At 45.8% G+C, this 26,684-nt stretch overlaps 1 protein-coding gene across 10 annotated transcripts in view; it reads left to right on the plus strand.

The window, feature by feature from the left end:
* The window catches only part of SAMD11 (sterile alpha motif domain containing 11), a 169,132-nt gene that overhangs the window by 66,381 nt on the left and 76,067 nt on the right, over positions 1 to 26,684 (plus strand). For 9 of the 10 annotated variants that reach the window (XM_030222040.1, XM_030222039.1, XM_030222043.1 and 6 more), the window contains one exon: positions 18,764 to 18,814. The exons of the other annotated variant lie outside the window; for it this stretch is intronic. In XM_030222040.1, the coding sequence (XP_030077900.1) occupies positions 18,764 to 18,814 (51 nt within the window). The remainder of the gene's footprint in view (positions 1 to 18,763; positions 18,815 to 26,684) is intronic. 10 annotated transcript variants of the gene reach the window in all.

A 26,684-nucleotide genomic window follows, 5' to 3' on the forward strand; every position in this document is an offset into this window, starting at 1 on the left:
CTTCACAGTAAACTGGTGTCATTCAAGCAGGAGAGGGGGATTCTAATTCTTTTCTAATTCTCCTTATTTGTACTAGTGCTGGGCAGACTTCTACGGTCTGTGCCCTGAGAATGGCAAGGACAAATCAAACTCTGATATACATATATCGCATACCATGTAAAATGAGTTCCTCTTGTTGGGCAGACTGGATGGACCGTACAGGTCTTTATCTGCTGTCATTTACTATGTTACTATGTAAGCCGCCCAGATATTAACTTGATGGGTGGGGTAGAAGCTCTATAAATTTAGAAACTTGGAATTCTGCCTTCATATTAGCCTAAGGTCCACAGATTACAACCTTCTTCTCATTTACGACCTATTTTAAAAATGGAAGAAAGCTTATGAGATTGCCGTGGGTATGTATGTATCCCAGGCCATTCCCCAATAACGTATTGATTTAGTGTGCCATTCAGACCAGATTGAGGGGCTGTAAGGGGGTTCCTATTGATAAAGGATAAATAGCCAGGATTGTTTAAATTTCGGCATGATCACAAAAATATATTTTTTTTAATTATATGAAGAAAATTGCTATGAGCACTGAAATGGTGCAGCGATACACAATAGGACTGAATAAATAAAACACACAGTAAGACCAGGTTACTTGGTAATCTGCTTTGTTAGTTCATTTATATACTGCTTTCTAAAACGAAAGCTAATTCAAAGTGGCGTATAGAACAAATGCACTTTCCTAGAGAAGACCAAAATAAAGAACTCATTTTCTTTCCTGTTATGGCCTTACCATTTCTGAGCACCCTTTTTAAACCCTGGTGGTCTAAAGGTCTACCTGATCCCCTCCCTTCCTTTTAATGTACTTGAAAAGCTTTTATTATGAACTATTTTGTCTCTTTGACAAGTCTTTCCTCAAAATCCTTATTAATGTTCTACATTCACTTTGTCAATGTTTATGCTCCTTCCTACTTCTCTCATCTTTTCAGCTTGAACAGCTTATTTTTCACTGGACTGTTTAGCCATGCTAACAGTTATTTTGGCCTTCTTTCTACTTTTTGGAACTTTCAGAATACATTTTATCAGGGCTTCCAAAATGGTGTTTCCATTACATTCATTCCCACTATTCCATGACAAGTGGGTAGTTATGTCCATCGACCAGCAGGTGGAGATAGAGAATACAGAATTGAGCACCACTACATAGCTCCCTGCTAGCAGCTCAGCTCCTCAGTATCTTCTATCTCCAGCAGGATGGATGGACAGACTTCCTCTGTCTCTGGTTCTGAGGCCTTGCTCCTGGTCCAGTTGGTCAACTGGTTCCCAGTTGAGCATAGTGGGCAGACATACCTGGTGGTGTGGAGTCCCTGTCGTGCTTCCCCCCTGGAGTGTTCTGCGTTCTTATGGGAGCCTGCTCAGCAACCAGTCTGCTTCAGAAGATAAGGAACAGTGTAGGCAGCGCAGTGAGTTTGGCGGGCCGGTGGTGCTGTGCCCTGCCGTGGTGGGGGTGGCTGTTTCCCCTGGGAGCATGGACCCGGGGTAGTGTGTTCTCTGCTGTGTTTGGACCTCAGGACGTCCTTGGGAGCGATTTGTGTCTATGCTCTGAAAAAAAAAAGAGCTTTATGGTTGAGTTGTGCTGCGCTCTGGTTTTTAAAAAAAAGCGCACGAAAGACAAACGAGTGTGTAGCGCAGTGCACCACATACTTTCCCGTGCTGCGACAGTCTTCATTCATGGTAGCCCCCGCTGGCGTGCGAGGAGCTGCTCGTCTCGCAGCGGGTGGGGTTCCTCCTCGGGCTGCTGCACGGTGTGCAGTCCGGTTCCCGAGTGGAGGGGTTGAGTCGGGGCTCATGCACACAGAATGCCCTCAGTTGCAGTAAAGCGTTTCTTGCAGCCCTGGTCTCCAGTGCAGTGTCTCGGCGCTTCGCCTCAGAGGGAGGCGGGATTGGCAGCTATTTTGTTCTCTGCCAGCAAGAGGGCCTGTGCAGACAGCTGTAAAAGTGGAGATCTCTTCGGGGAGGGGCCCCCCTGAGTCAGAGCCTGCCCTTCTGGGCTTGTTCTCTTGCTCTGCCAGACTTTGGGTTGGTGCAAGTAGTCCCTTCTCCAGCGGCCCTAGCATCTCCTGAGGGACAGAGGACGGGGTTTTCCCCGCAGGCTCCCAGGAGTTCGCAGCGGATAACATGTGGAGTCTTCGTTTTGTTGCAGTTGGGCTGCTCTATGGGGTCAGAGGGTGAGCTCCCTCTGGGGGAGGGGGATGACCCTCGGATGCTCGGTCTATTTCAGCGGGGGGAGTTTGGCTCCCTGTTTTCAGTGGCTCTAGCAGCGTTTCCCATAGCGAAACCCTTGGGGTTCTCTGGAGGAGAGTCGGGCGGCTAGCCTTGCGTAGGGCCTCAGGGGCTTGTCCAAGGTGTTCCCCATGTAATGGTCATTAGGGGCCTGTTTACCGCAATGTACAGTGCACTTGTCTCAGGCCTGCAGGTTGGGAGAACCATGGCCCACTTCTTTTCTCTAGTGCAGGGGGAAGGAGAAGCTCTGTTCCCTACTTTGGACTCAGTGTCTGCAGTTCATCTTGAATTTTCCCTTCCTGGTTGCTGGCGGCATTGCCTCGCGGAATCTGGGAGATGGGAAGCTGAATCAGACCTTGTAGCCCGTCTTGGAGGTGTTTGCATTAGGAGCTGCAGGCTTCTATTGGTAGCCCTTTGTCTTTCCCGCTGCGGGCTGTCTTGGGTCGAGGGCTGCGGCATGGGCCTGTTTGCAGTGGCAGCAGCAGCAGCAGTCTGTTTCCCGGGGCAGTCCCCGGGCTGCCTGGTTGGAGGCACGTTTTGCCTGTCTGGTGGATGATGTGTATGACATTCTTCGGGCTTTGGCCTAGGGTATGTTTTTGGCATTCATCACAAGCTGTCAGTTCTGCCTGTGGCCATAGGCGGTGGTTGCCACCTCCAAGGTCTGCGTGGTCAGGTTTCCACTTTGGGGCACCTTTCTATTTGGGTACACCCTCAGCGATTTGGTTCAGGAGCTCGGTGAGTCGGGCTCCAGCGTTTACCAGGGGACGTTCCTCGTTCTTGGACTGCCCTGTAGGCTTGGCAAGTGCCCGTTTCGTGTCAGCACTAAGGGTTGGCCTGGTCCTCAGAATTTGGGCCAGTGGCTCGGTTTCGAGCCTGGCATTCTCCCTTCCGGGAGAAGGGAACCAGGAACCAGCAGGGCACCTCGGGGTGAGTGGCTGCTGTCTCCCGGCCATCCTTGGGTGGCCTGGCTGGCTGGCCCATCTGGGCCGACATGGAGCCGCTTTTGGGCATTTCGGAATGTGTGGACTACCTTCTCCTCAGCTTAGGTGCTGGATTTTCAGGGTGCTGGCGTTCAGCTGGTGTTCTCCCCTCTGGTAGCCCCTCTCTTCTTGCAATCTCCTTGTCAGAGGGGGGCCTCTGTCTGCTCAGAGCAGAAGAGCAGTGGAGGTGCATCTATCCTTTTGGGCCCCTTCCTGCCGAGTGCGGTTTGGGTCAGTATTCCATCCTTTTGGGATTCCCAGGAAGATGGGAACAGTGCAACCCATTCTGGATCTCAAGGGATCCACAGGTATCCATTTTCGGATGGTGGCCCTGAGGTCTCAGATCGCCTCCGTTTGGGAGAGAAAGTTTCTCTCCGCTCTCGATCTCAGGGAGGCATACTTCTCTTTCCCGCTACGGGCTGTCTTGGCAGTTCATTCTGGACCCTGCCAGTTGGTTCCGTTGGACCCGAGGACCCTTTTTTGAGGACATGCTCATAGTGGCGGTCTTTCTGTGAAGACACAGGTTTTTGTGTTCTCCTGTACCTGGATGACTCCAGGTCTCTTCTTGCCTAGCCTGATTAGAGACCCCTTCAGCGCTGGTTCACCCCAGTTTTTTTGTCTGGTTGGGTGTTTAATTTTAACAGGAGCAGGCTGGCGCCAGCTCGCCAACTTTTATTCCTGATGAGCTTGAGTGTTTCTTCAGAGGGACAGTGCTTTAAGTTAGCTTCCAAGGTTTTTGCTCCTGCTTTATCACCAGCCACAGGCCTGGTATTTCGTGCAGGTCCTTAGATCTATGGCAGCGGCCATGGAAGGGGTTCCTTCTTCTCTCATGCGGGCCGCTTTAGGGGGCCCTGCTCAGTCGCTGGTCTCAAGTTTCAGAGGGCGGTGGCATCTGGCTCTTTTGCTTTCTGGCTGTCAGTCAGTGCATGAGGGGGTTGCTGCTTCCCTAGTTGTTGACCCTGGGAAGGTCCTCCTTGAGCCTGCTTTAGGAGGTGGTGTCTATGGATACCAGCTTCTTGGGCTGGGGAGTGCCCTTTGCTGGGGTTCCTTGGTGCAGAGCTCTTGGTCTCCTAGGGGGCAATGGCCCTCTATCCTTTGGAGCTGCGTGCAGTGAGCCGAGCTCTGGATGGCCTTTGCCCCACTGTTGGGAATGCCGCCATTTGGGTCTTTCGGTCTTGCCTGCGGTGGTTGCCTTTTTTCACCTCGTAGGGGGGGACTCCTAGCAGTCTGCTGGCGGAGGAGTCCAGCTTGTTAATGGATGGGGCAGTGAGACTTCGGTTGTGCCTTTGGCTGGTTTGCGGGATCCCTCAATATGGAGACAGACTGGCTCAGGTCGGTACGTTCTGGTTTCCAGCAGGAGGGAGTGGTTAGTCGAACGTTTTCAGCTGGTGGCCTAGTCCTATGTTTAGGTTCCTCGGTGCTTCAGCCACAGCCGGGCATAGGACTCTAGGGATCTATTCGCCCTGCGCGGTTGTGTCTGAGCGAGCGACCTCCGTATGCCTTCCCCCATTCCGATTTTTAGGCCGCTGTGGGGGAGAGTGGCGACCTTTGGGGCAGGGTGATCCTGGTCTCCAGCCTGGCCATGTCTTCCATGGTATGCAGATCTCTTGAGGCTCCTGGTTAGGGAGCCATTGTGATTCCCTCAGTGTAGAGATCTTTCTGTCGGGGCCTAGTGGCCATGGAGGTTCCCTCCCCCCTTTCCTTTGGTCCTGCGGCCTGGCCCTGGAGAGGGCTTGGCTGAGGAAGAAAGGTTATTTGCTTTCAGTGGTGGCTTCCCTGCTTCGGGCTGGGAAGCGCTCTTCCTCATCGGCGTCTGCCAGAGTGTGTTTCTAAGTCTGGCGTGCTGTGAGGTTTTGGGTCGCTGTTGCGTCCTCTCTGGGCCACTTTCTGGCTTTTTGGCAGGAGGGAAATTCATGGGGCTAGTGCTGTAGGTCCAGTGGGGGTCCTGGCTTGCTTTCAGGGCTGCTTGCAGGAGTCTTCTTTAGCTGCTCCTTCTGGACTGAGTTCTTTTTCTGGTCCTACGGGTGCTTCAGCACTCCCCGTTTGAGCCTGTGGATAGGTGGCCCTCGTTCTATGGCACCATAGCTTAGTTGGCTAAAGCACCTGTCTAGTTCTCTCTTTGTCCACGGTGTTCTTTGATGTGTTTCTATCAACCTGTTGATTCTTGCAACTTCAGTCTCTTTCTCTCTTGGAAGGTCCCTTTATCCGTTTTTCAGAGGCAGGGTTCTCACTTGGGGCAGTACCATGCTTCTTGCCTTAGTGTTTGTTGGTCTTTCTTTTTCTGCAGTCAGTGGTCTGTTTTTTGGAAGCTTCTGGTCTTAGTAGGGCGTTCTTGCATTTAATGGTTTCTGATGTTTTTCGCCATTCGTTTGGTCCTATTGGGCTGTTTGGTAAACAGCAGGGGGGGGGGGGGGTGTCATGTTGCCCAAGGCTTTCTTTGCCCAGTGGGTGAAGGTGGCTGTGGGCTCAGTATCCTTGGAGGTGCTTCTCAGGTTGAAGGCTCTCTCTTCTGGACGTGTGGCTACGTCTTGGGCGGAGGCTTCGTTGCCTTCTCTGATGGCTATCCGTAGGTCAGCGGCGCACGCTTCCTTGCATACCTTCAGTAAGTATGGTAGAATGGCTGGTGCCACTCAAGCAGCAGTTACATTTGGGGCATCGGTTCTGCGTTATGGCAGATTCGGCTCCCCAACCTCATAAGAATAGCTTTTGAACATCCCACTTGTCCTGGAATAGAGGGAAAGAACGTAATGGAAGGAGAAATTAGATCTTACCTGATAATTTTCTTTCCATTAGTTCTTCACACTATTCCAGGAGCCCTCCCGTGTTGCGACGCCTTTGTTGGTTGCTCTATGTATTGTCTTTGTATCCTGTTTTCCAGGGGCCTTATCTTTGAATGGTTCTTGGGGCTGGATATGTTGATTGCTGACCATGCTCCCGATTGGGTATGTTTTCTTCCTTGCTTGAGGACAGATACTGAGGAGCTGAGCTGCTAGCAGGGAGCTATGTAGTGGTGCTCAGTTCTGTATTCTCTATCTCCACCTACTGGTCGATGGACATAACTAACCACTTGTCCTGGAATAGTGTGAAGAACTAATGGAAAGAAAATTATCAGGTAAGACCTAATTTCTCCTTTGAACTGGTAATAGTGCATTGATCATGCCATCTTTCCATGACTTGGAGGTGGCAAAAGGGAGAATGAAGACTTTTTAATCTGATTGCACATAAAGAGGTTAACTGAATTTAACCCAGGGAAGAGAGGAGGAGGGGAGAGTGTGGGAGATGAAGTTCAGGTCCGACAGTTGTAGGGGGAAGGAGGGGAGTCTTGAATGTGTCATCTCTTATTCTGCCATGCTGACGTGCTGGGTGGAGGGATGCAGCTGGTCTAGCCTCAGTGAAAGCATGTGTATAGTATGTAAAACCTCATTTCTGAAATTCTGTGTGCTATGAAAAGGCTTAAAATAGCAAAGGCAAATGAGACAGATTGCATTAGATGGATAGGTAGGCATCAGACAGACAGACAGACAGGAGGAAATGTTCTCCTTAATTTTGCTTCTTATGCTGCAGATGTGCAGCATGAGGTTTGTCATTAGGAGGAAAATAAGATAAATATTTAATTGATTCTAAGGGCCCCAAAATGTAAGAATGCTTTTATCTCCAATCTTTAATTACAGGAATATTCAGCCATGCATATTGGGAAATGGTGTCTAATGGTTAATAATAGTGCTAATAAAGTCTATCAGTGCTTTCCCTGTGCAGTGTTTACCTTATCCCCTCACCTCTTTATCTGAAGTCGACAGGAGGCAGGCAGTGGGCTGGTTTCTTCCTTGCCTTCTGCTGTACATGTCTTAGTAGGGTTCTTGTCTTTGTTTAGGCCTTGTGTATTCCAGAAGATATACTTGCCAAAAGGGCCACTCTCATTCAGGCCCTGTGTATTTTAATTGAAATATTTGCCTTGAGAGACCAGACCTGCTCTTGTCTGGGATACAGGGCAATACTCACTAGGAGGGGCCACGTAGACCGAAAAGGAAGTGGAGATGTAGGGCTGGGGGAGGGGCAACTGTGCTGGGGCAGGAGGAACAGGAGAAGAGGGGTTGGATTAGGGAGTACAGTGGGCTGTTCCTTGCTTTATTCCCTCTTCTTGGCAGGCTGCCTGGAAGGGAGGGGCTGGATCACAAGACCCCTGCTGCACTGGAGACTGTAAAGAAGAGGTTTGAACTTTGTTCTAGGCCACATCCCCAGAAATTAAGCCCAATTAGTAGTGAGGTGGATTCCTTTGAAATTACATGGGGAATGTCAACAACATTTAACATCCAAAATAATGTTTTTTCTTTCCTGTATCTTCAACTGTGCATTGAAATCAGAGGCCATGTGCTTACAAGAAGTAAAGTTCTTCCATTGTTTTGTCCCCGTATTACTGGAGATTGTACCCCAGTTAAGGCAAAGATTCTTTCTGTTGGTGTCCTATTGTTCTTTGTGCCGTACATCTCAGCAGTAGTTAAATAAAGCATTTTATGCGCTGAGGAAAATTCATTCTCTTTGGCCATGTCTGGATTGAAAACCTTGATTCACGTGCTTGTAATGAATAGAATCGATTGCTGTAATTCCCTTCTGGCTAATGTACCAGGAGTTCAGGTAAAACAGGTTCAACTGATGCAGAATACAGCTATGAAGTTAGACGGGGCTAACCCAACTGATCACATTGTCCTTTTATTGATGAAAGAGTATCGGTTGCCTGTTCATTGTAGGATATGTTTTAAAATACTTATGCCTACTTGTCTTCTGGTGTTCCAGTATATTTGGATCCCCTGATTTTGCTTTATAATCCTCATCTGTGGTGTTCTCTGCAGACTTCTTTATTAGGTCATTCCTTTTTATTAGTCATTCCATCACCTTCAACTTTGCGATTCGAGCTCTCCTACTATATGGAACGCTCTGCTTTCTTATTTTCATACAGAACCTTCTGTTAAAGCAGTACTGAAGGCTTGGCTGTTCAAAGAGGTCATTTCAGCAAACTGAGGTTGGCCTTGTCTTTTGTTTTGCCCTCCTGTTTTCCTTTTTTATTTTTTCTTTGGGGGTCCTTTTACTAAAGCGAGCTAACAGATTTAGGGGCTGTTTTACAAAGCCGCGGGAGGGTAATGCACGCCAAATCGGCACTACATCCAGGGTAGTGCGTTCATCTGGTGGTAATTCCAAGTTTGGCGTGTGCCGAATTCCACGGTAGAAAGTACGGGGGCTTTCCCAACGGTAATCGGCAGTGTGGCCACATGGTTACCGCACGGGTAGTGCGTGAGCTGTTACTGCTAGGTCAATGGTTGGCGGTGAGGGCTTAGGCCGTAAATAGTTGCACGGTAGTTGTAATTTTTGCATACGCCTATTAAAAAATGGCCTTTTTCCCAGCTGCGGTAAAATGTGGCCCGGTGCGCGCCAAAAAGATGCACCCACACTACCACAGGCCAGTTTTTACTGTGGCTTTGTAAAAGGACCCCTTAGATGCCCATTATATTCCTACGAGTGTCTTATCATTTGGTGCATGCTAATCGCTAGCGTGTTCTAAATCTGTTAGTGCGCCTTAGTGAAAGGACCCCTTTGTTGCTTGGTTGCTTGATGTTGTGGAACTCATTGTCCCTCTGCATGATTTTGTATGTCTGGGACAAGGGCTTTTTTTGGTTGTCATCTTGTTCCTTTATAAGTGTTTTTGTTCTTTCGTTTTGTGTTTTGGTATAGTTCATTGCTCTGACTGCTTTCTGTTATGTAACTGCTCTGCTGTAATATTTACCTTGATGAGCAGTACATCAAATGACATCAAATAAATACATTAATAAATGGTAACATAGTAAATGACAGTCCAGTCTGCCCAACAAGATAAACTCATTTACATGGTATGTGATACTTTATATGTATACCCGAGTTTGATTTGTCCTTGCCTTTCTCAGGGCACAGACCGTAGAAGACTACCCAGCACTGTTCTTGTACTAATTTCTGAAGCTAACGTCAAAGCCCCTTAAAATTTATACTCCAGCCCATCCCTATCTATTCAGTCACAATCAGGGCATAGACCATAGAAGCCTGCCCAGCTCCCATTTTGTTTCCCAATTACCGGCGTCACCATCCAATCTCCGCTAAGATTCCGTGGATCCATTCCTTCTAAACAGGATTCCTTTGTGTTTATCCCAGGCATGTTTTAATTCCATTACCGTTTTCATCTCCACCACCTCTCGTGGGAGGGCATTCCACATATCCACCACCATGAAAAAATACTTCCTGACATTAGTCCTGAGTCTGCCCCCCTTGAACCTCAATTCATCTCCTCTAGTTCTACCGCCTTCCTATCTCCAAAAAAGGTTCATTTGGTGTATACTGTTCAGCAATAGTGCAGACTATTGATAACATTCCCCTAAAATGAAAAAAAGGAAAACTTTCAGTGATATTGTCTACCTATGTTTCTTTCCTATCCTACTCTTTCCTGCTCTTTACAAATATACAAAGGCTTTTTTTTACCCCTATGAAATAAAAAACCTCCTTAGTTAGCCGCCTCTCTGATTTAACCAGGATATCAGATTTGATAGCGTGAAGCAAAGCAACGAGGAGTGGAGAGAAGTGGTACATGGTGATGAAGACCTTGTTGAAGGAAGAATGAGATCAGAAGCTCCTGGAGAATCTGGGGCTACAAGTTTCATTTCTGGTTCTGATCAGCACCCTGGGGTGATTTTTCTTCAGTTGCACAAAAATGAAAATGTACTTCATGCCAGTCCTCCAGACACGAAATGTGGAGAGGGAGAGAGATGAGGGACTGGAGAGAAGATGGAGTATGTGCGTTTGCATACAAGTACAAAACATACCTCGTGGTTCAGCTGTTGCTAGCCTCGACCAACATTCTGAGACTCATCTGGAGGTTTTTAGGCCAGTGACAGCCATGTTCAGTGGCCTCTTTTTCTTATTCCTGGAATGGGTAGTTAAGTATTGCTGTACTTGTTCAGAGGTCCATCTAGCTCAGCATCCTGTTTTCAACAGTGATCAATCTAGGTCACATGTACTGGTAGAGTCCCAAAAAGCAGCCGAATCCCATGCTGCCAACCCCAGGAATAAGCAGTGGCTTTCCCTAGGTCTACCTTAATAATAGCTTATAGACTTTACCTCCACTAATTTGTCCAAAGCTTTCTTTTTTTTTTTTTTAAGCCCAGCTATATAACTTCTTTTACCACATCCTCTGGCAACGAGTTCCAAAGCCTGATTATGCTTTGTGAAAATATACTTTCTCCTATTTGTTTTGAAACTAATACTCTAACTTCATGGCATGTCCCCTAGTCTTTATACTTTTTTGAAAGTACAAACAATCTATTTGCATTTACTCATTTCACTCCACTTAAGAGTTTACAGACCTCTACCATATCTCCCCTTAGCCATCTCTTCTCCAAGCTGAACAGTCCTTTCCTCATAGGGTAGTCATTCCATTCCTTTTATCTTTCTGGCCTCCCTTTTCTTTGTCTTTTCCAAGTCTATCTTTTTTTAGATGGGGCACACAGTACTCAAAAAGTATGGTTGTACCATGGAGTGATACAGAATCATTATGATATTCTTTGTTTTAAGGTCATAGTACTGCTGCAGATCTGAGGCATCCATCGGCCTCTGTTTTCCCTGTCCTCTGCTGCTCTGAGACTTGGTGATATTAACTGCTCCAAACTCATACAGTAATTTTTTAGCAGTGTGGATGGATGAGGTGGCCTTGTCAGAGTCATTTTTTAGTTCTGAGTAGCCAGCTTGGCGGCTTGTTTCTGAAGCACACATGCTGCACTCCTACGGCTGATAGCTTGTAAATTATCAGTGATTTGATTTGAATTGAATGAATAACCCATAACGTGAAACATACATTACCCACCAAAATCCAATTGGAGATAACACCACAGAAATGGCTTCAGTGCTTCCTGAATTACCAAGGATCTATATATTACACTTGTTCCATTTAGCTGTGTTCTTATGGGTTCATCTGTCTAGATACCTGCATGGAATTATCCATGCCTACAGCTCTTTCTGTCTTTAGCTAAAAGACAAATACACTCTTATAATTACATAAAGAGGCCCATCTCCCTATAACTGTGCATAGAGTGTTCACGGCAGAAGGACATTCACTGGCCATAGAGTCTCAGTGTGGGCTAGAGAAGAGGCAGGAATAAGACCTCACAGTCAAAGGACCAAAGTCCCATCATTTGTCCTTCAAAAAAGGTTAATGAATAAAAGTAAATGTAAAAACAAAAGGTGACACTTGTTTATTTCAAAAAAAATGCTGGGAGGTGATGATCTGCAAGCAAGCAAAGCAGCAAATCATGGAGCAGAGCAGCAGGTGTAAAAGTTGATTGTTTATTAAAACGAGTACACGACGTGGCCATGTTTTGCCCCAAAAGGCTATGTCAGGAGTAAAGCTGTAGTCCAGGTAGCAGCTTGCCCCATTGCATGCAGGGACTTACGGTTTTGATTTCCCCATTGGATTCCCTAAGAAAAGCAAGGCTATAAGTCCCTACATGCATTGGGGTAAGCCCAGGACTGGATCAACCCTGTCGGGCGAATCTGGATCTTGGCAATCCTAGAAGTGGGGATGGACAGTGGGATAAAGCAAGTTCATGTTTGGGCGGCTCAATGTACTTTAGTGAGCTGCTGCCAACGTTCACATTAGTCTCTAGGCATGGGCCAGTATGCATGGGGTGAGGGGGGGGGGTTTAGAGGGTCCAGATATTTGCAGCCCCGCATTTTAGCATTGCATGGTTAGGGGGGGGGGCATAATTAGTTGTCATTGGATATTATGTACATTCTAATTTCAGCTATGTTTTTCTTTCTTTCTTTCTTTTGAAAAATCAATAACATGCCTATGTATGGTGTTTGCACATGAGTGGTGTTGTGATTCGGGGGGGGACACTGCTTCACACTCACCTTTCTAAGCTGCTCCTTAGAGATTCCCATGCCTGTGGGGGCAGGTGGTGGTGGTGCTTTATTATTTGTCAGACCAGTAGCTCTGCTGCGTACGCTTTGTAGCACTATAAAAATGCTAAATAGTAGTAGTAGTAGTCTCCTCCACAGGGAAACTGGGTTCCCTTCTCAGAGACACTAGCCGTTGAGCCCGTTAAAACGGGCTACTATTGGAATGGGGCTTTCCAAGGCCCCCTCCCCCCCGAAGTCGCTGCTACCGGTACCCCCCCCCCTGGAGTCGCCACCGCCACCCCTCCACCCGGCCCGGGCCCTCTGTTCGCGATTAATTCAACTTACATCGCCGCAGCACGCAGATCAGCTGAGCTCCCGTCGGCCGGGCCTTCCTTCTCTGCCTGTGTCCCGCCCTCATGTGACGTACCGTGGGAGAGGGCGGGACACAGGCAGGAAGGAAGGCCGACCGGAGCTCAGCTGATCTGCGTGCTGCGGCGATGTAAGTTGAATTAATTGTGATCAGAGGGCCCGGGCCGGGTGGAGGGGTGGCGGCGGCAATTCGGGGGGGGGGGGGTTACCGGTGGCGGCAACCTCGGGGGGGGGGGGGAGCGCAGTTTCCCTTTCTGTCCCGCCCCCGTCATCACGTATTGACGTGGGGGCGGAACAGAGAGGGAAGTCTACTGCGCATTTGCGAGTGAGTTCAGTCACTCGCCGTTTACAGTGGGGGAAATAAGTATTTGATCCCTTGCTGATTTTGTAAGTTTGCCCACTGACAAAGACATGAGCAGCCCATAATTGAAGGGTAGGTTATTGGTAACAGTGAGAGATAGCACATCACAAATTAAATCCGGAAAATCACATTGTGGAAAGTATATGAATTTATTTGCATTCTGCAGAGGGAAATAAGTATTTAATCCCTCTGGCAAACAAGACCTAATACTTGGTGGCAAAACCCTTGTTGGCAAGCACAGCGGTCAGACGTCTTCTGTAGTTGATGATGAGGTTTGCACACATGTCAGGAGGAATTTTGGTCCACTCCTCTTTGCAGATCATCTCTAAATCATTAAGAGTTCTGGGCTGTCGCTTGGCAACTCGCATCTTCAGCTCCCTCCATAAGTTTTCAATGGGATTAAGGTCTGGTGACTGGCTAGGCCACTCCATGACCCTAATGTGCTTCTTCCTGAGCCACTCCTTTGTTGCCTTGGCTGTATGTTTTGGGTCATTGTCGTGCTGGAAGACCCAGCCACGACCCATTTTTAAGGCCCTGGCGGAGGGAAGGAGGTTGTCACTCAGAATTGTACGGTACATGGCCCCATCCATTCTCCTATTGATGCGGTGAAGTAGTCCCTGTGCCCTTAGCAGAGAAACACCCCCAAAACATAACATTTCCACCTCCATGCTTGACAGTGGGGACGGTGTTCTTTGGGTCATAGGCAGCATTTCTCTTCCTCCAAACACGGCAAGTTGAGTTCATGCCAAAGAGCTCAATTTTTGTCTCATCTGACCACAGCACCTTCTCCCAATCACTCTCGGCATCATCCAGGTGTTCACTGGCAAACTTCAGACGGGCCGTCACATGTGCCTTCCGGAGCAGGGGGACCTTGCGGGCACTGCAGGATTGCAATCCGTTATGTCGTAATGTGTTACCAATGGTTTTCGTGGTGACAGTGGTCCCAGCTGCCTTGAGATCATTGACAAGTTCCCCCCTTGTAGTTGTAGGCTGATTTCTAACCTTCCTCATGATCAAGGATACCCCACGAGGTGAGATTTTGCGTGGAGCCCCAGATCTTTGTCGATTGACAGTCATTTTGTACTTCTTCCATTTTCTTACTATGGCACCAACAGTTGTCTCCTTCTCGCCCAGCGTCTTACTGATGGTTTTGTAGCCCATTCCAGCCTTGTGCAGGTGTATGATCTTGTCCCTGACATCCTTAGACAGCTCCTTGCTCTTGGCCATTTTGTAGAGGTTAGAGTCTGACTGATTCACTGAGTCTGTGGACAGGTGTCTTTCATACAGGTGACCATTGCCGACAGCTGTCTGTCATGCAGGTAACGAGTTGATTTGGAGCATCTACCTGGTCTGTAGGGGCCAGATCTCTTACTGGTTGGTGGGGGATCAAATACTTATTTCCCTCTGCAGAATGCAAATAAATTCATATACTTTCCACAATGTGATTTTCCGGATTTAATTTGTGATGTGCTATCTCTCACTGTTACCAATAACCTACCCTTCAATTATGGGCTGCTCATGTCTTTGTCAGTGGGCAAACTTACAAAATCAGCAAGGGATCAAATACTTATTTCCCCCACTGTATATGTTTGATAGCTGGGCACTGTGAGGAATGTTCCTCCATGTGCAGAGGCATATGTGCATGTTTTGTATGTGGAGGGAACGTGCTGCCATTGCTGCGGACGTTTTCTTGACGCAAGGACCAGTACCACCTTTGCACATTTTGCGTAGTGTATTTTTCAGTTGGCAAAAACGTTTATCTCAGTACGTCTATGGGGTTTTCAGTACGTCCTCTTTCAAACTTTTTTTTTGTGTGCATTTTCTAATATCAGAAAACATTTACACCCCTGTTTACTAAGCTGCGCAGCAATGCCAACACAGCCCATTCAAAGTGAGTGGGCTATGTTGGCAATAGTGCACCGCAACCGCTGGCGCGGCTTAGTAAACAGAGGGGTTAGTTTTTTCTTCCATTATAGACTTCAGTTTTTAAATGTTTTCAGATAAATGAATATCATATCGACAATGCCCCTCTAATGTGTGGTCACTACTTCAGAACCAGTGTCCTATTTGGTGACTACAAAAATACAGAAAGGGGAAGGAGACTTGCCTTTCTGAGGTTTTTGCAACTACATTCAAAGTGTTTTACTATATTCAGGTACTTATTTTGTACCAGGGGCAATGGAGGGTTAAGTGACTTGCCCAGAGTCACAGGGATATGCAGTGGGAATTGAACTCAGTTCCCCAGGACCAAAGTCCACTGCACTAACCGCTAGGCTACTCCTCCACTAGCAACATTCCATGTAGAAGCCTGCCCTTGCAGATCACCAATGCGGCCGCGCAGGCTTCTGTTTCTGTGAGAAAATATTTCTTCACTCAACGTGTAATTAAACTCTGGAATTAGTTGCCAGAGAATGTGGTAAAGGCGGTTAGCTTAGCGGAGTTTAAAAAAGGTTTGGACGGCTTCCTAAGAAAAAAGTCCATAGACCATTATTAAATGGACTTGGGGAGAATCCACTATTTCTGGGATTAGCAGTATAGAATATTTTGTACTTTTTGGGGCTCTTGCCGGGTATTTGTGACCTAGATTGGCCACTGTTGGAAACAAGATGCTGGGCATGATGGACCTTTGGTCTTTCCCAGTATGGCAATACTTTTGTACTTATGTAGCTCCTATGGTGCACAAATGCTGATGCACAGCTTTGTGCCGCCTCTGGAAAAGGTATCAATTTATGGGTGTCCTCTGTGTGTCTTCTAGAAAATATGGGCATACATCACGACCACTCCTTGCGCCACCCAAACTACGCCACGTGAAATGCCTGTGCATTCATCACATGAAGGGAAATGCATAATTTCTGTGTGTGTAATTTTTAGTTTAAATATTTTTATTGAAGAAATTGACAAGGGAGAAAAAAATAGCAAGGGTACAATCCAGCAAACAACAAGAAACAGCTAGCTAATACAAAACTAGCAGTAACATTACTGATACATACAACTTCCTTACACCCCTTCAGATGAAATAAAAATGTTTCCTTTTACCACAAAATGCCCACCCATAATGAAGGAGGGAGGCTTGCGCTCTTATAGCCTCCCCCTCACCCCACCTCACTAAATCTCCCAACTCTTCAACCCCCCCCCCCAAACCCCCATGGTTTCAGTGTCCAAAGCAATGAACAGGTCCAAGAATAGCAGACGGAGCAGTGCTGCACTTCCTGGTGGAGAAGTGAGCAAGACGTAGTGGCTGGGAAGGCAGGCAGGTGCCTGGGCATAGGCAGGAAAGGGCTAAGGGCAATTCTGCAGTGATACATAAAGGCAGCAGTGAATGGTCCTTTGTAGCCAGAGGTTTCTCATTCAGGCCTGCAGATGAAATAGCCTGTATAGCTAGGGCATTAGAATTAGTGGAAGGAGGGCAGAACTGAGAGTACTAAAGTCCCATCCCCCCCCCCCCCCCCTAAACTCAGCTGAATAATTATTTTCCCTGTTCTTTTACATCAGACTGGCCTTTGGTGTACTGCCAGGAAGTGCCTTAAATGTTAAAGCCCTCCATTCCTATGGAAAATGAAAAATTCTCTTTAGCCTTATTATGACTGTATGAAGCAAGGTATTGTGTAATTTCTGTGTGTGAGGGCACAGGTTTCAAACGCTTTGCAGCAAAGGATAGAAAATGATGAGAAATTGGATTTGACGCTAATGGGATTAATAAAACCATTTCATGCATAATTTATCGGTATGCTGAAGCAGCGACAAACCTCCCAAAGTAAACCCCAAATGCTCAGTGCAGACAGCGAGGCTTCACGCCTTCCGTCCTTACAAGAGCCCTGCCCCCCTCCATTAACAGAAGGCTCACTGGTCTTGCCACTGTGTAAGGCTTTTGATCATGAGAGGCGTTGATACGTTTGGCTACTCTATCCCTGGTAGTTTGTAGTTTTGTTAAGCTCCATCACAGATTCCCTTTATGATGCTAAAATAACATAGTAAATGTGCAGAAGCCTTGGCACTTCCCCTCACCCCACAGACAGCAACGCATCCCTATCTCCACCCCATCAAGGCGCACACCCCTCCCCGAATTCTACACAAAGTGCTAAAAATTGCATGTACAATATTTAACGAAGATGCATTACATACTTTGATTCATATCCTACTAATTTCAAGGTTAGATTATGCAAATGTACTTTATGCAGGTATATCAGATAGTAAATTAAAATGGCTTCAAATATTGCAAAATTCTGCAATTAAATTGTAGGTAATAAATGAAAATTTGATTATGTAACCCCACTGTTTACTCACTATTACTGGCTGCCAATTACAGAATTTTGTTTAAGATTTTAGTCGTATCGCATAAAGCCTTTTATGGTTTAAAACCATCATATTTAAATATTTTGACTATACCTTATATTGCAGGAAGGGTACCCAGGTCATTATAACACTCGAGGATGGTGGTACCCTCTAGAGGTAAAGTTAGGGGGGGAGTGGGCAAGAGAAAGGGCTTTTTCTTGTTTGGCACCCTCGCTTTGGAACATGATTCCTAAAGAAATACGCACAGAAATGATCCTTATCAAAGTTTATTGAAGAAATTGACAAGGGAGATGTTATGTTAAAACCTTTTCATTTTAGATAGGCTTTTAATTTTATAGGACAGGAGGAACATAGAATCTGTCAAGTTTTTGTGTTTGTGAAGACAATGGCCTGGTGTATGTTGTGGAGATCTTGAGTGACTGTGGTTAGGTATTTACTTTTAATCAATGGAGTTCCTTTCTATTTGAATTTTATGATTTTATTATTATGTTAACTGCCTTGATCTTTATTAGCTAGGCGGTATACACCAAGTAGTTTTAATAAACATAAACATAATTGATTAACCAGCCAATTAGTTCCAATAATTGAGATGTTAAGAAACAATTATTGGAGCTAATTGGATTTAATTAAAATTTACACATGTAAATTTAGGCCCAGGTCCAAAAATAGGACGAGGCCATGAGTGGCTCAGGGACGTACCTTTAATTTACGTGTGTTGTTATAGAATAAAAGGGATCTGCACCTATTTTAAGTGCAGGGATTTACACCAGGGTATGGTTAGTTTTAATGGTCTTTTCTAAATGTAGTTGTGGTTCCTGTAACTAAGCGCTATTCTTTAAACAGCATCTAACTTCAAGCACCGTTTATAGAATAGCACTTAACACCATTTTTTTGGGCGTCAGTTTGTAGAATTCGGTCCACAGTGCTTTTTCTTAGATTGCCCCCTCCCAATCTCCAGTAGCATTTTCTTGCCATTTTTGCTATTCAAATGCTTGTCTGATTTGTATTATTTTGGATTGTTGGAAGACAAATTGATCTGGGTATTGAACCTTTTTTCTTATATTGGGAAAATGATGTATCTTAATTGTCTGTAGGACTTTGCGGACAGTTGGAAAAGGAACTTTGGATTTTTCCCACGTCTCCAGTATTGAGCTGTGTAGTTTGTCTTTGCTTACTTAACGTGTCTCGTTGTAGAGTTTTTGATTGGATGCTCTGAACTCTGATTTAGGAGGCAGCTTCTGAATCCTGGTGTATAGTGCGTGACTTGTCTGGGGAACTTTAGTGTCCACACGTCTTTCAGCATGGTGCATCAGGTTAGTGACAGGTTGAGAGAGGCAGTGTGCATCTTTAAAGATTTGTTAGATGTGAAATGCTGTCAGTGTGCAAAATAAACCATGGGATTACAAGCCCCTTTAATACTGAGTGTGAAATCTGGGCACAGAGATTTAGTGGCAGTGGTGGGACTGGAACGCTGGTCTTGGGTTTTAGAACTCTGTTCCTGTACCATGAGACTGTGCTGCTGAGGGACCTGGGAGTGTATAAATTTTGGTTTGTGCGATTCATGACTGTGTTTGTTTGTCAACAGGATACGTGCACACTGGGATTTAAACATCTCGTTCCGAGAGACCTCTTGCAGGTATGATACTGGGGCTTGCTGTATGGGTACTGTGTCCAGTAGGTGACTTGATGGCTTAGACTGCAAAGGGTAATTTACTATTTATAACTAGATCAGAATAATATGAAATTTCAGCAGTGGATAAAACAGATAGACACAGATGAAGTTCTTCAAATGATTCACACGGTTCTGGAAATGTTTGAATGTGAGGTCTTTGTTCCTTTTGCCCATCCCTCTATGAAAGGTTATATGGTTCCGAAGGCACTGAAAACATATTCCATGTGATATTTGAAACCATTTAACCGGCCAGGAATGGCTCCTGGACAGTTAAAGGGCACTTAACCGGCTTCCAGCAGTATTCAGTGGGAAATAGCCGGCTATATCCTGCTGAATATTTCTGGTTAGCAGATAACCGGTTATATCATGTGATATAACCGGCTATCTGCTAATATTCAGCACATTGCCAGCTAAATTTGGTGGCTAAATTAGAGCACTGAAATAGCAGGCTTGTCTTTGGCCAGTTTCAACGTAACCAGCCAGTGCTGAATATTGTCTTGGCCGGTTAAGTTGAAACCGTCCAAAAATAAACCGGATATTCAATGCTGTCACAGGAAACAGCCTGGCATTGAATATCCAGGCTCAGCACTGACCGCAACAGGCAGCTTGGCTGCCTTCCATGGTCTGAATATCGGCCCCATTATATGTATGTATTTGCAAGATTATAACCTGCCCATTCTAAGGACCATCATGGCAAGATACGTACTCAATAACATTGGAGTAATAAAAGTTTACAGCATAAGGCAGTAACTGAGAGGCAAAACACACAAGATGCACAGTACAAGGATAAATTCCCAGAGATAATGATAACAGAATACAAATGGGGGAGGGAATAAGGAATGAACGACAGCCCTTCATGCAAAATAAGACAGAAACAAAACTGTAAGATAATTATGAACAGTCGGGAAATGCACAGCGGAAGAGCCAGGTTGTTTTTATTTTTTAATTTATAGAGGTCTTTATTAACTAGTAGGCTTAGAAATATATTAACAAAGCATCTTCTTAAGATAGTATCAAGTCAAAAATAACTATGAATAAATGCAAAAGAGCAAACAATAAACAAATATCACACAGCCTAAAGCAAAAAGAGCTGATTACTGAACTACATCTCACAGAACCCTCAAAATACTTTTATGTTTAAACATTTTTATTGAACACTCAAACCAACTACAAACATACAAAATTGTTCAACGATTTTGTAAAACAACAACAACAACCCGTACCAGTTCCCCTTCTCCCTTCCCCTTTCTCCTCCCCCCAAAGTACCCTCCCCGTGCCCATCATCCCCCTAACTTCCACACCTACTGAGTCTTGACAGAATGATCAAAACCCCCTGGAGGCCTTGGCTCATATGGCCCCCAATAGCTGAAGAGGTAGGGAACCTATCCTGATAAGTACTTTGAATGGTCAACTTTACGAAATGTTTAACATCTAAACTCCGCACCGATTCCCTAATCCCCACCCTCTTCCCCACCTCTATTTCTGGATAGCAAGACAACTTCAGTTCCAAATCCCCTAAAAAAAAAAAAAGGAAGCCCCTATCCTCAAGACTATTCTCCCAATATTGGTGAAGTGTGCATGGGTGGAAGACCCCTCCCCTGAGAAATAAACCTAGGTATTCATAATACATTGAGAATCAAGCTTCTACCTTTATGAGACAAAGACGGGATGTAAACATCCCAAACCTGCAGAAAAAGCTTTTTCCTCTTGACAGACAATCTCGCTTGCCTGTGCTCCAGCAACATATAGGCATGAAGGTTTTAAGGGCGCTTTACCTTTCTTAAAAGAGGATTCATCATATTCCAGAATGAGGGAACCACACAACTAAAGGCTGTGTAAAGTGTCCAGTGTGAGCCTAGTGAATGGTGGAATTACCAAAAGGTGTGCATTTGAAGAGCGCAAACTCCGAGAAGGTTGGTAAGGGGAGTTAAAGAAGGAAGACCTTTGTAAAAAACTGAATGGGTAAGAACAAGAATCTTATACTGATTTTTTTTTTCCTGAATCTATTGAGATTCTCTTTGGTCAAGTTAAATTTCATTTTATTATTTCTTTCTTGAAATCAGTTATTTACAAAATGTAAGACATCAGAATCGTTTTTTAGTAAAGCTGTAATTCTATTGGGCTGAGTTACAGGGTGCTGAGACATTTGAGTAGACATTCAGTGGATTCTTTTTCTGTCTCTTGATGCTTTTCAGGGCTCATCTCCCCTATTTTATATTCCTTCCCAGTTTCCTTTAGTCATTGCACTGACAGTCCTGAGACAAGCACCACAAGCCAGGGCTCCTTCCAGAGCCCTGCAGTTGCAGTGTCTAGGTCCAGCCACTAGGTACTGCTTTTACACAATGACCTCAGCTTCCACCTTTCCCTGACATCCCCCTGGCACCCCTCCACAGTATCCCTAGTGGAGAGCTGCACGGGAATGGGGTTAGCGGGATTCCCCTTCAGTTCCATGGGACTCCTGCAGGAATCCCCTCCAGGTCTGTGGGGATCCTGCAGGATGGATGCAGGTCCTGTGGGGTTCCCAAGAAGTGTAGTGCCAGGCCAGCCTACTAACCTTTCCTCTCTGTCTCCTTGCTGATCATCAGGGTGTGAGTTTTTTTTTTTGGTGGTATTTGCTAATGAGGCTGTTCCGGTTCCGGCTGTGTCTCTCCGTTGGGGGCTGCAATAGCTTCTCTCATTGTTCCATGTCTTCATTCTGGGGCTGCAATAGGAGAGAAAGTTTTTGAGTGATGTCATCATCACAGCCTGGTCAGAGGAGTAAAGACTAAAGGCAGAGCGAGGCGAGCTGAGCACATGTGGCATGGGGTAATATGTGGAAGCAGAGTCTGGCTGGCAGCCAGGAGGAGGGGTACTGGAGTTTCAAGGGGAATGGGAGAGGGACCGGCCCATTAGTGTTAGACTTGCTGGGCCCCAGAGCAGAAATTTGAGAGTGGCCCAAAGTCTACCAGAAGGCTGTGCTTTCTTCAGCTTTGAGCAGAGCTGGGGCCCAGGACAGTTGCTATATTTGTAGTTTTCTAATGCTAACCCTGGCCAAGAGAAAGGGGTGGGAGGAAAGCAGGGGAAATGGGGGTGGAATGAGTGGCTAAGAATGGAAATATTTACCACTGCTTTGTACAGGGTAATTTAACTTTTCTCATTGTAGCTGAAGCTCAAGCATAAGGAGAAGTGCTCTCTCTGTGGACATCCCTTCTGGAATCCATTCTTAGCAGGGAGTTCTTCCTGAAGATGAAGCCTCCTGATACAGGGAAGCTGGCATGGGTTGTATGGGGAGATGGCACCCTGTCAGAGTGTGCTTGGAAACCAGTTTCACCTGAATCTACATTGAGAGGGAGAGGGGACATGTGAAGGGCAATTATGTAATCTAGGCAACATTTAGGAACACATAGTGCATGTAAATATCTAGAATATTAGTACTTACCCATGTAGGTGTTAGTGAGAGGCCTAAGTGCTATTCTTCAAATACCCGCATAACTTGGAGGGGGGAGGCTCCTATTTACACATGTAACACAGAATACTGTAAGTATGCACAGCCCTGCCGCATTTCAGTGCTCAACACTTAGACTAGCTCTATGGGTAAATATTAGGCGTAATGATACCATTCTCCCTCTTTCCTCAGGACATCTAAATGGAGGGCCCAGTTGTAGAATTGTCCCCTTTGAGCCTTCGCCTTCAAGAGTTTAGCCACAGGCACCAAATAGTGGACACCGGTTTGAAATATCTGAAATCAATAAGCGTTTTTTTTTTTTTTAAATCAAGTGTTAGATAATGAGTCTAATGAAAGTCCCTTCTGTCAAGTGTTAGCTCCCCTTCTAAGCCTTGGAAGTAATCAGATTTGGAAACTGGTTAACACTGTTTAGTTGGCAGAGTCTGTGTAACTCCAGTATTTAGAGGATTACACAGGAATTAAAATTAGGGTCTGTATAAATGCAGGTTATCAACTCCTCCATAAAAAGGTGAATAACCAGAACACTGGGGAATACTTACCATTGGTAGCTGCAGCTAATTTGCATTCAGGTACAGAAGGCATTTTTCCCTGTCTCCTGAGAGCTTACATTCTGAGGGGGCTATTTTGGTTTTCTCCACTGGTTTATGGGAAAAAATACTTTGTAAACTGGGCCCTAAGTTTGTACTTGAGGTACTGGAGGGTGAAGAGACTTACCCAAGGTCACAAGGAATTTTCCCAGGATTTGAACCCTGGCTTCCCAAAGCTTCAGTCTGCCATCATAACCACTGGGACACTCCTCTCTTTTTCTGTCTTTCCAAAGTTATTTCAGTCACCTTATCATAGCCTCTGACACCTCTCCGGGACTGCCAACTGTATCCAGACTCAGCCAACAGGAATGATCCAGTCCTGGATTTACCCCCCATTGCACGCAGGGAGTTGTAGTTTTGATTTCCCCATCGTATTCTCAAAGAAAAGGAATACTGGAGGGGTATTAGCTAGGGAACAACTGTATTAGTTATGGAGTGAGACATCTGTTTTAAATTGTTTGTATTCAAACTTTTCTCTAATGGTTTAGAATTGTTAAACTATTCAAAGCTCTCAATAAAATGTAAAGTTATAGAAAAAGAAAAGGAATGCTACCAGTCAGACAGACAAGGGCAGAGGAGAGGGAGGAGGAATGTGATAGCGGGAACGCAGCTCAAGGTTGAATGAATCCAGGGCTTTCCAAGAAAGCCCAGAGCTGTCTGCCTCAGTATGGCCCAGTGGCTTTGCCAACAAGAGCCTGTGAAGCAGTGATACTCCACGCTGACTACTGGTACCTCTGGTCATCTACTTGGGCATACATGCGGACCTTAGGTTTTCTGCTCGTACACACACTACTGCTTGTCTGTTTCTACTGTTGAGTTTTCTGCCACTTATTTTTCACTGTGATTAATCGTCACACCCTATGGAGTTGCTGCTTGATGATCACTTTCTGGAGGGAATGGTGTCTAACATAGTAACATAGTAGATGACGGCAGAAAAAGACCTGCATGGTCCATCCAGTCTGCCCAAGACAAACTCATATGTGTATACATTACCTTGAATTTGTACCTGTCCTTTTCAGGGCACAGACCATATAAGTCTGCCCAGCAGTATTACCCGCCTCCCAACCACCAGTCCCGCCTCCCATCACCGGCTCTGGTACAGACTGTATAAGTCTGCCCTCCCCTATCCTCGCCTCCCAACCACCCCCCTCTTCCCCCCAACTGCTCCACCACCCAATTTCAGCTAAGCTTCTGAGGATCCATTCCTTCTGCACAGGATTCCTCTATGCATATCCCACGCATGTTTGAACTCCGTTACCGTTTTCATCTCCATCATGTCTTGATAAGCCTGATGCTGCTAGACACCTGGAAGATTCTGGTCCTGGGTCCAGATGTGAAATGGATGGGTTTAGAAGATGCCATCCAAGTATCAAGTAGGTTAAAATGAGAGCAAACTTGTGAGGACTGGGGATCCCCATTCAAAGATGCAGAGGGGAGTGGGGGTTGTACTGGTGCTGCAGGTGTCTGCTGTGTCCTGATGACCTTCTCTCCAGGGCTGACTGTCATCTGGTGGCATTTGTGGCATGTGCCTAAGGGTCCATGACTAGCAATGCTGCTGAAGTCCATGGATACACTTGGAGATTTGAATTGCAGAAAGAAACAGGACTATAAATGGGACAGAAGCTCAGAAGTCAAAAATGACTCTGTCTCCCGGTTGCTGTGGGCTGAAAGCTGGAGCACGGGGCTGCTTTGTCACCTCCTTTGGACGTGAATGCTACTCACTGGTTTTGCGTATTGAATTTTCTTGGGAAAAGGCAGGGAGTCCATTCCAGCATTTTAATTGGTCACAGGGGATGTCCTTAGCTGCTCGGATAGTATTGGATTAATTGATTAAGAATCGTGTTAATTATGAGAGCTCATCAGAACAGTCAGGCAGTAATTCTGCTGTCAGCTCTTTCTATGCATAGATCTCTTTTGTGAGATTGTGGAAATGAAAGCAACATGTATTTTCAAAACGTTCTGCTGTGTCTGATGCCCTCTGGCACATGTCAATGGAGCAGAAAGTGCTGGGCATCCCTTTCCACAGTCAAAAGAACTAACTAGTGTGTCACTAGCCTGTTATGCGAGTTGAAGGTCTCCCCAGCTGTGATTTTGCCATGGGTAGCAGAAACAGAATTCAAGATCTGATGTGATGAAATTGAAGGTATTACTGGTGCATTTTAGAAGCCAAAGAACTGGCTGTTGAGCTGTGTTATTCAGATGAGCCATGGATTGGCACAGAACCCAATTTTCCTCTTGTGTATCCTAATGAGCAGGAGGAAGGGAGTCCACATTGGATGATGTAGTACTGGGGACGCAATGCAATCAGTTGGTTGCGTCTCCTTCTCCAGGGCTCTTATCTCTCCCCTTGGATCTGCCTTCTTAAAAGCACATAGTGTCTGCTGGACAGATTGTGCATACTCTGCCTAATGGAAAATTGGGCTCTGGATGTGCAGCCTTGTGGCATTACATCATGTAGCGTGTTACTCAGGGTAATTTACTCTAGGGTTGGCTGTAGGCCAACTGGCAGCCTGTGTGAAAATGTAAATTAGTGCCCCATTCTGTTTTTGGTTGTGGCACATTTGATACAGTGTCTCTTCGGTAACAGCCCTGGCTTCAGCACCTCACTTCAAAAAAGATATAAAGGCGGTGGTCCTACCCCAAAATTAAGGGCTTCTGGGTGGAATTACTTCGCACTCTTTGCCAATTCACTGAGGTGGACTACCCAACTACAGCGGAACACTACTGCACTTTCGACCAGACATGCATATATTAGCTTCCAATTTTCTGGTGGGCCTAGAAGCATTCTCTCCCACCCCCAGTGGTGAAGGTTATTCATAAGATGGACTTCCTCTACCAAATGTCCAAATTAACGTCCTTGTGAACTGGCCAGATTGTTTTGATAAACATTGAGACCATTAGGTTACCTGGAGGCTCCAGTCGGGAGTAGACCTGGATGCCCTGAGGCTGATTATTTCTCCTGCCTAGACCAACACATTTGTGTGAAGGATTTTTTGGCTTCCTTAGGGAGCCATCCTATTGACCTTGTGTGCTTTGGGAAGGGTTGGAAATGGGAGAGGTTGTATGGGGTTTCATTTGTATTGTTCTGTTTTTACTTATAGTTGTAAGTGTTCTTCTCATTTTATTATAATAAAACGTTATATGAAAAAAAAACAAGATAGAAAGGGGTGTAACCTCTGATACACCTCTAACCACCTTATTGGGCAGATTGGTTGGACCATGCTGGTCTTTATCTTCCATCTGTTAACTGTCCCTTCCACCCTACACCATTTCCTTGGCCCCTCTCCCCTTCCCCTCCTGCCCACATGTTGTGAGGTGCAGGGGGCACTGACCTGAAAGTGCCCCTTTGTGTAATTATACAGGTCGCACACTCTAACAGCCAGCCTTGATTAAGTTTAAGTGTGCCGTAGCCACATGCGAAGATGATGATGAACAGAGCTGGGAATGGTATTTCAATCTGCCAGTTGGAGACATCAACTACCTTAGCTTTATCTGATGCTCCTTTAATTGTCTGGACCCTACCAGTATACACATAAACTCCTTTTTGTGGCAGTGTTTTAGGACGAGGGTTGGGTTGTCTAATCTGATTACACAGGACTAATGTCTGTAGAAGTAAGTGACTGAAGGCTGGTGCTCCAATGTTCAGAAGCAAACGCGGGCACTAGAGGTCATTAGCGTCAAACTAGCACCCACATTAGAGAGCGCAGAATGCTCAGATGCTCTCGTGTGGGAAACAATGAGCATGCCAAAGATTAGTGCAAATAGCATGCTAATGTAGTCACACGTTAATGAGCTCATTTCC

This window comes from Microcaecilia unicolor, chromosome 13 (assembly GCF_901765095.1).
Source record: "Microcaecilia unicolor chromosome 13, aMicUni1.1, whole genome shotgun sequence".
NCBI classification, from domain to species: Eukaryota; Metazoa; Chordata; class Amphibia; order Gymnophiona; family Siphonopidae; genus Microcaecilia; species Microcaecilia unicolor.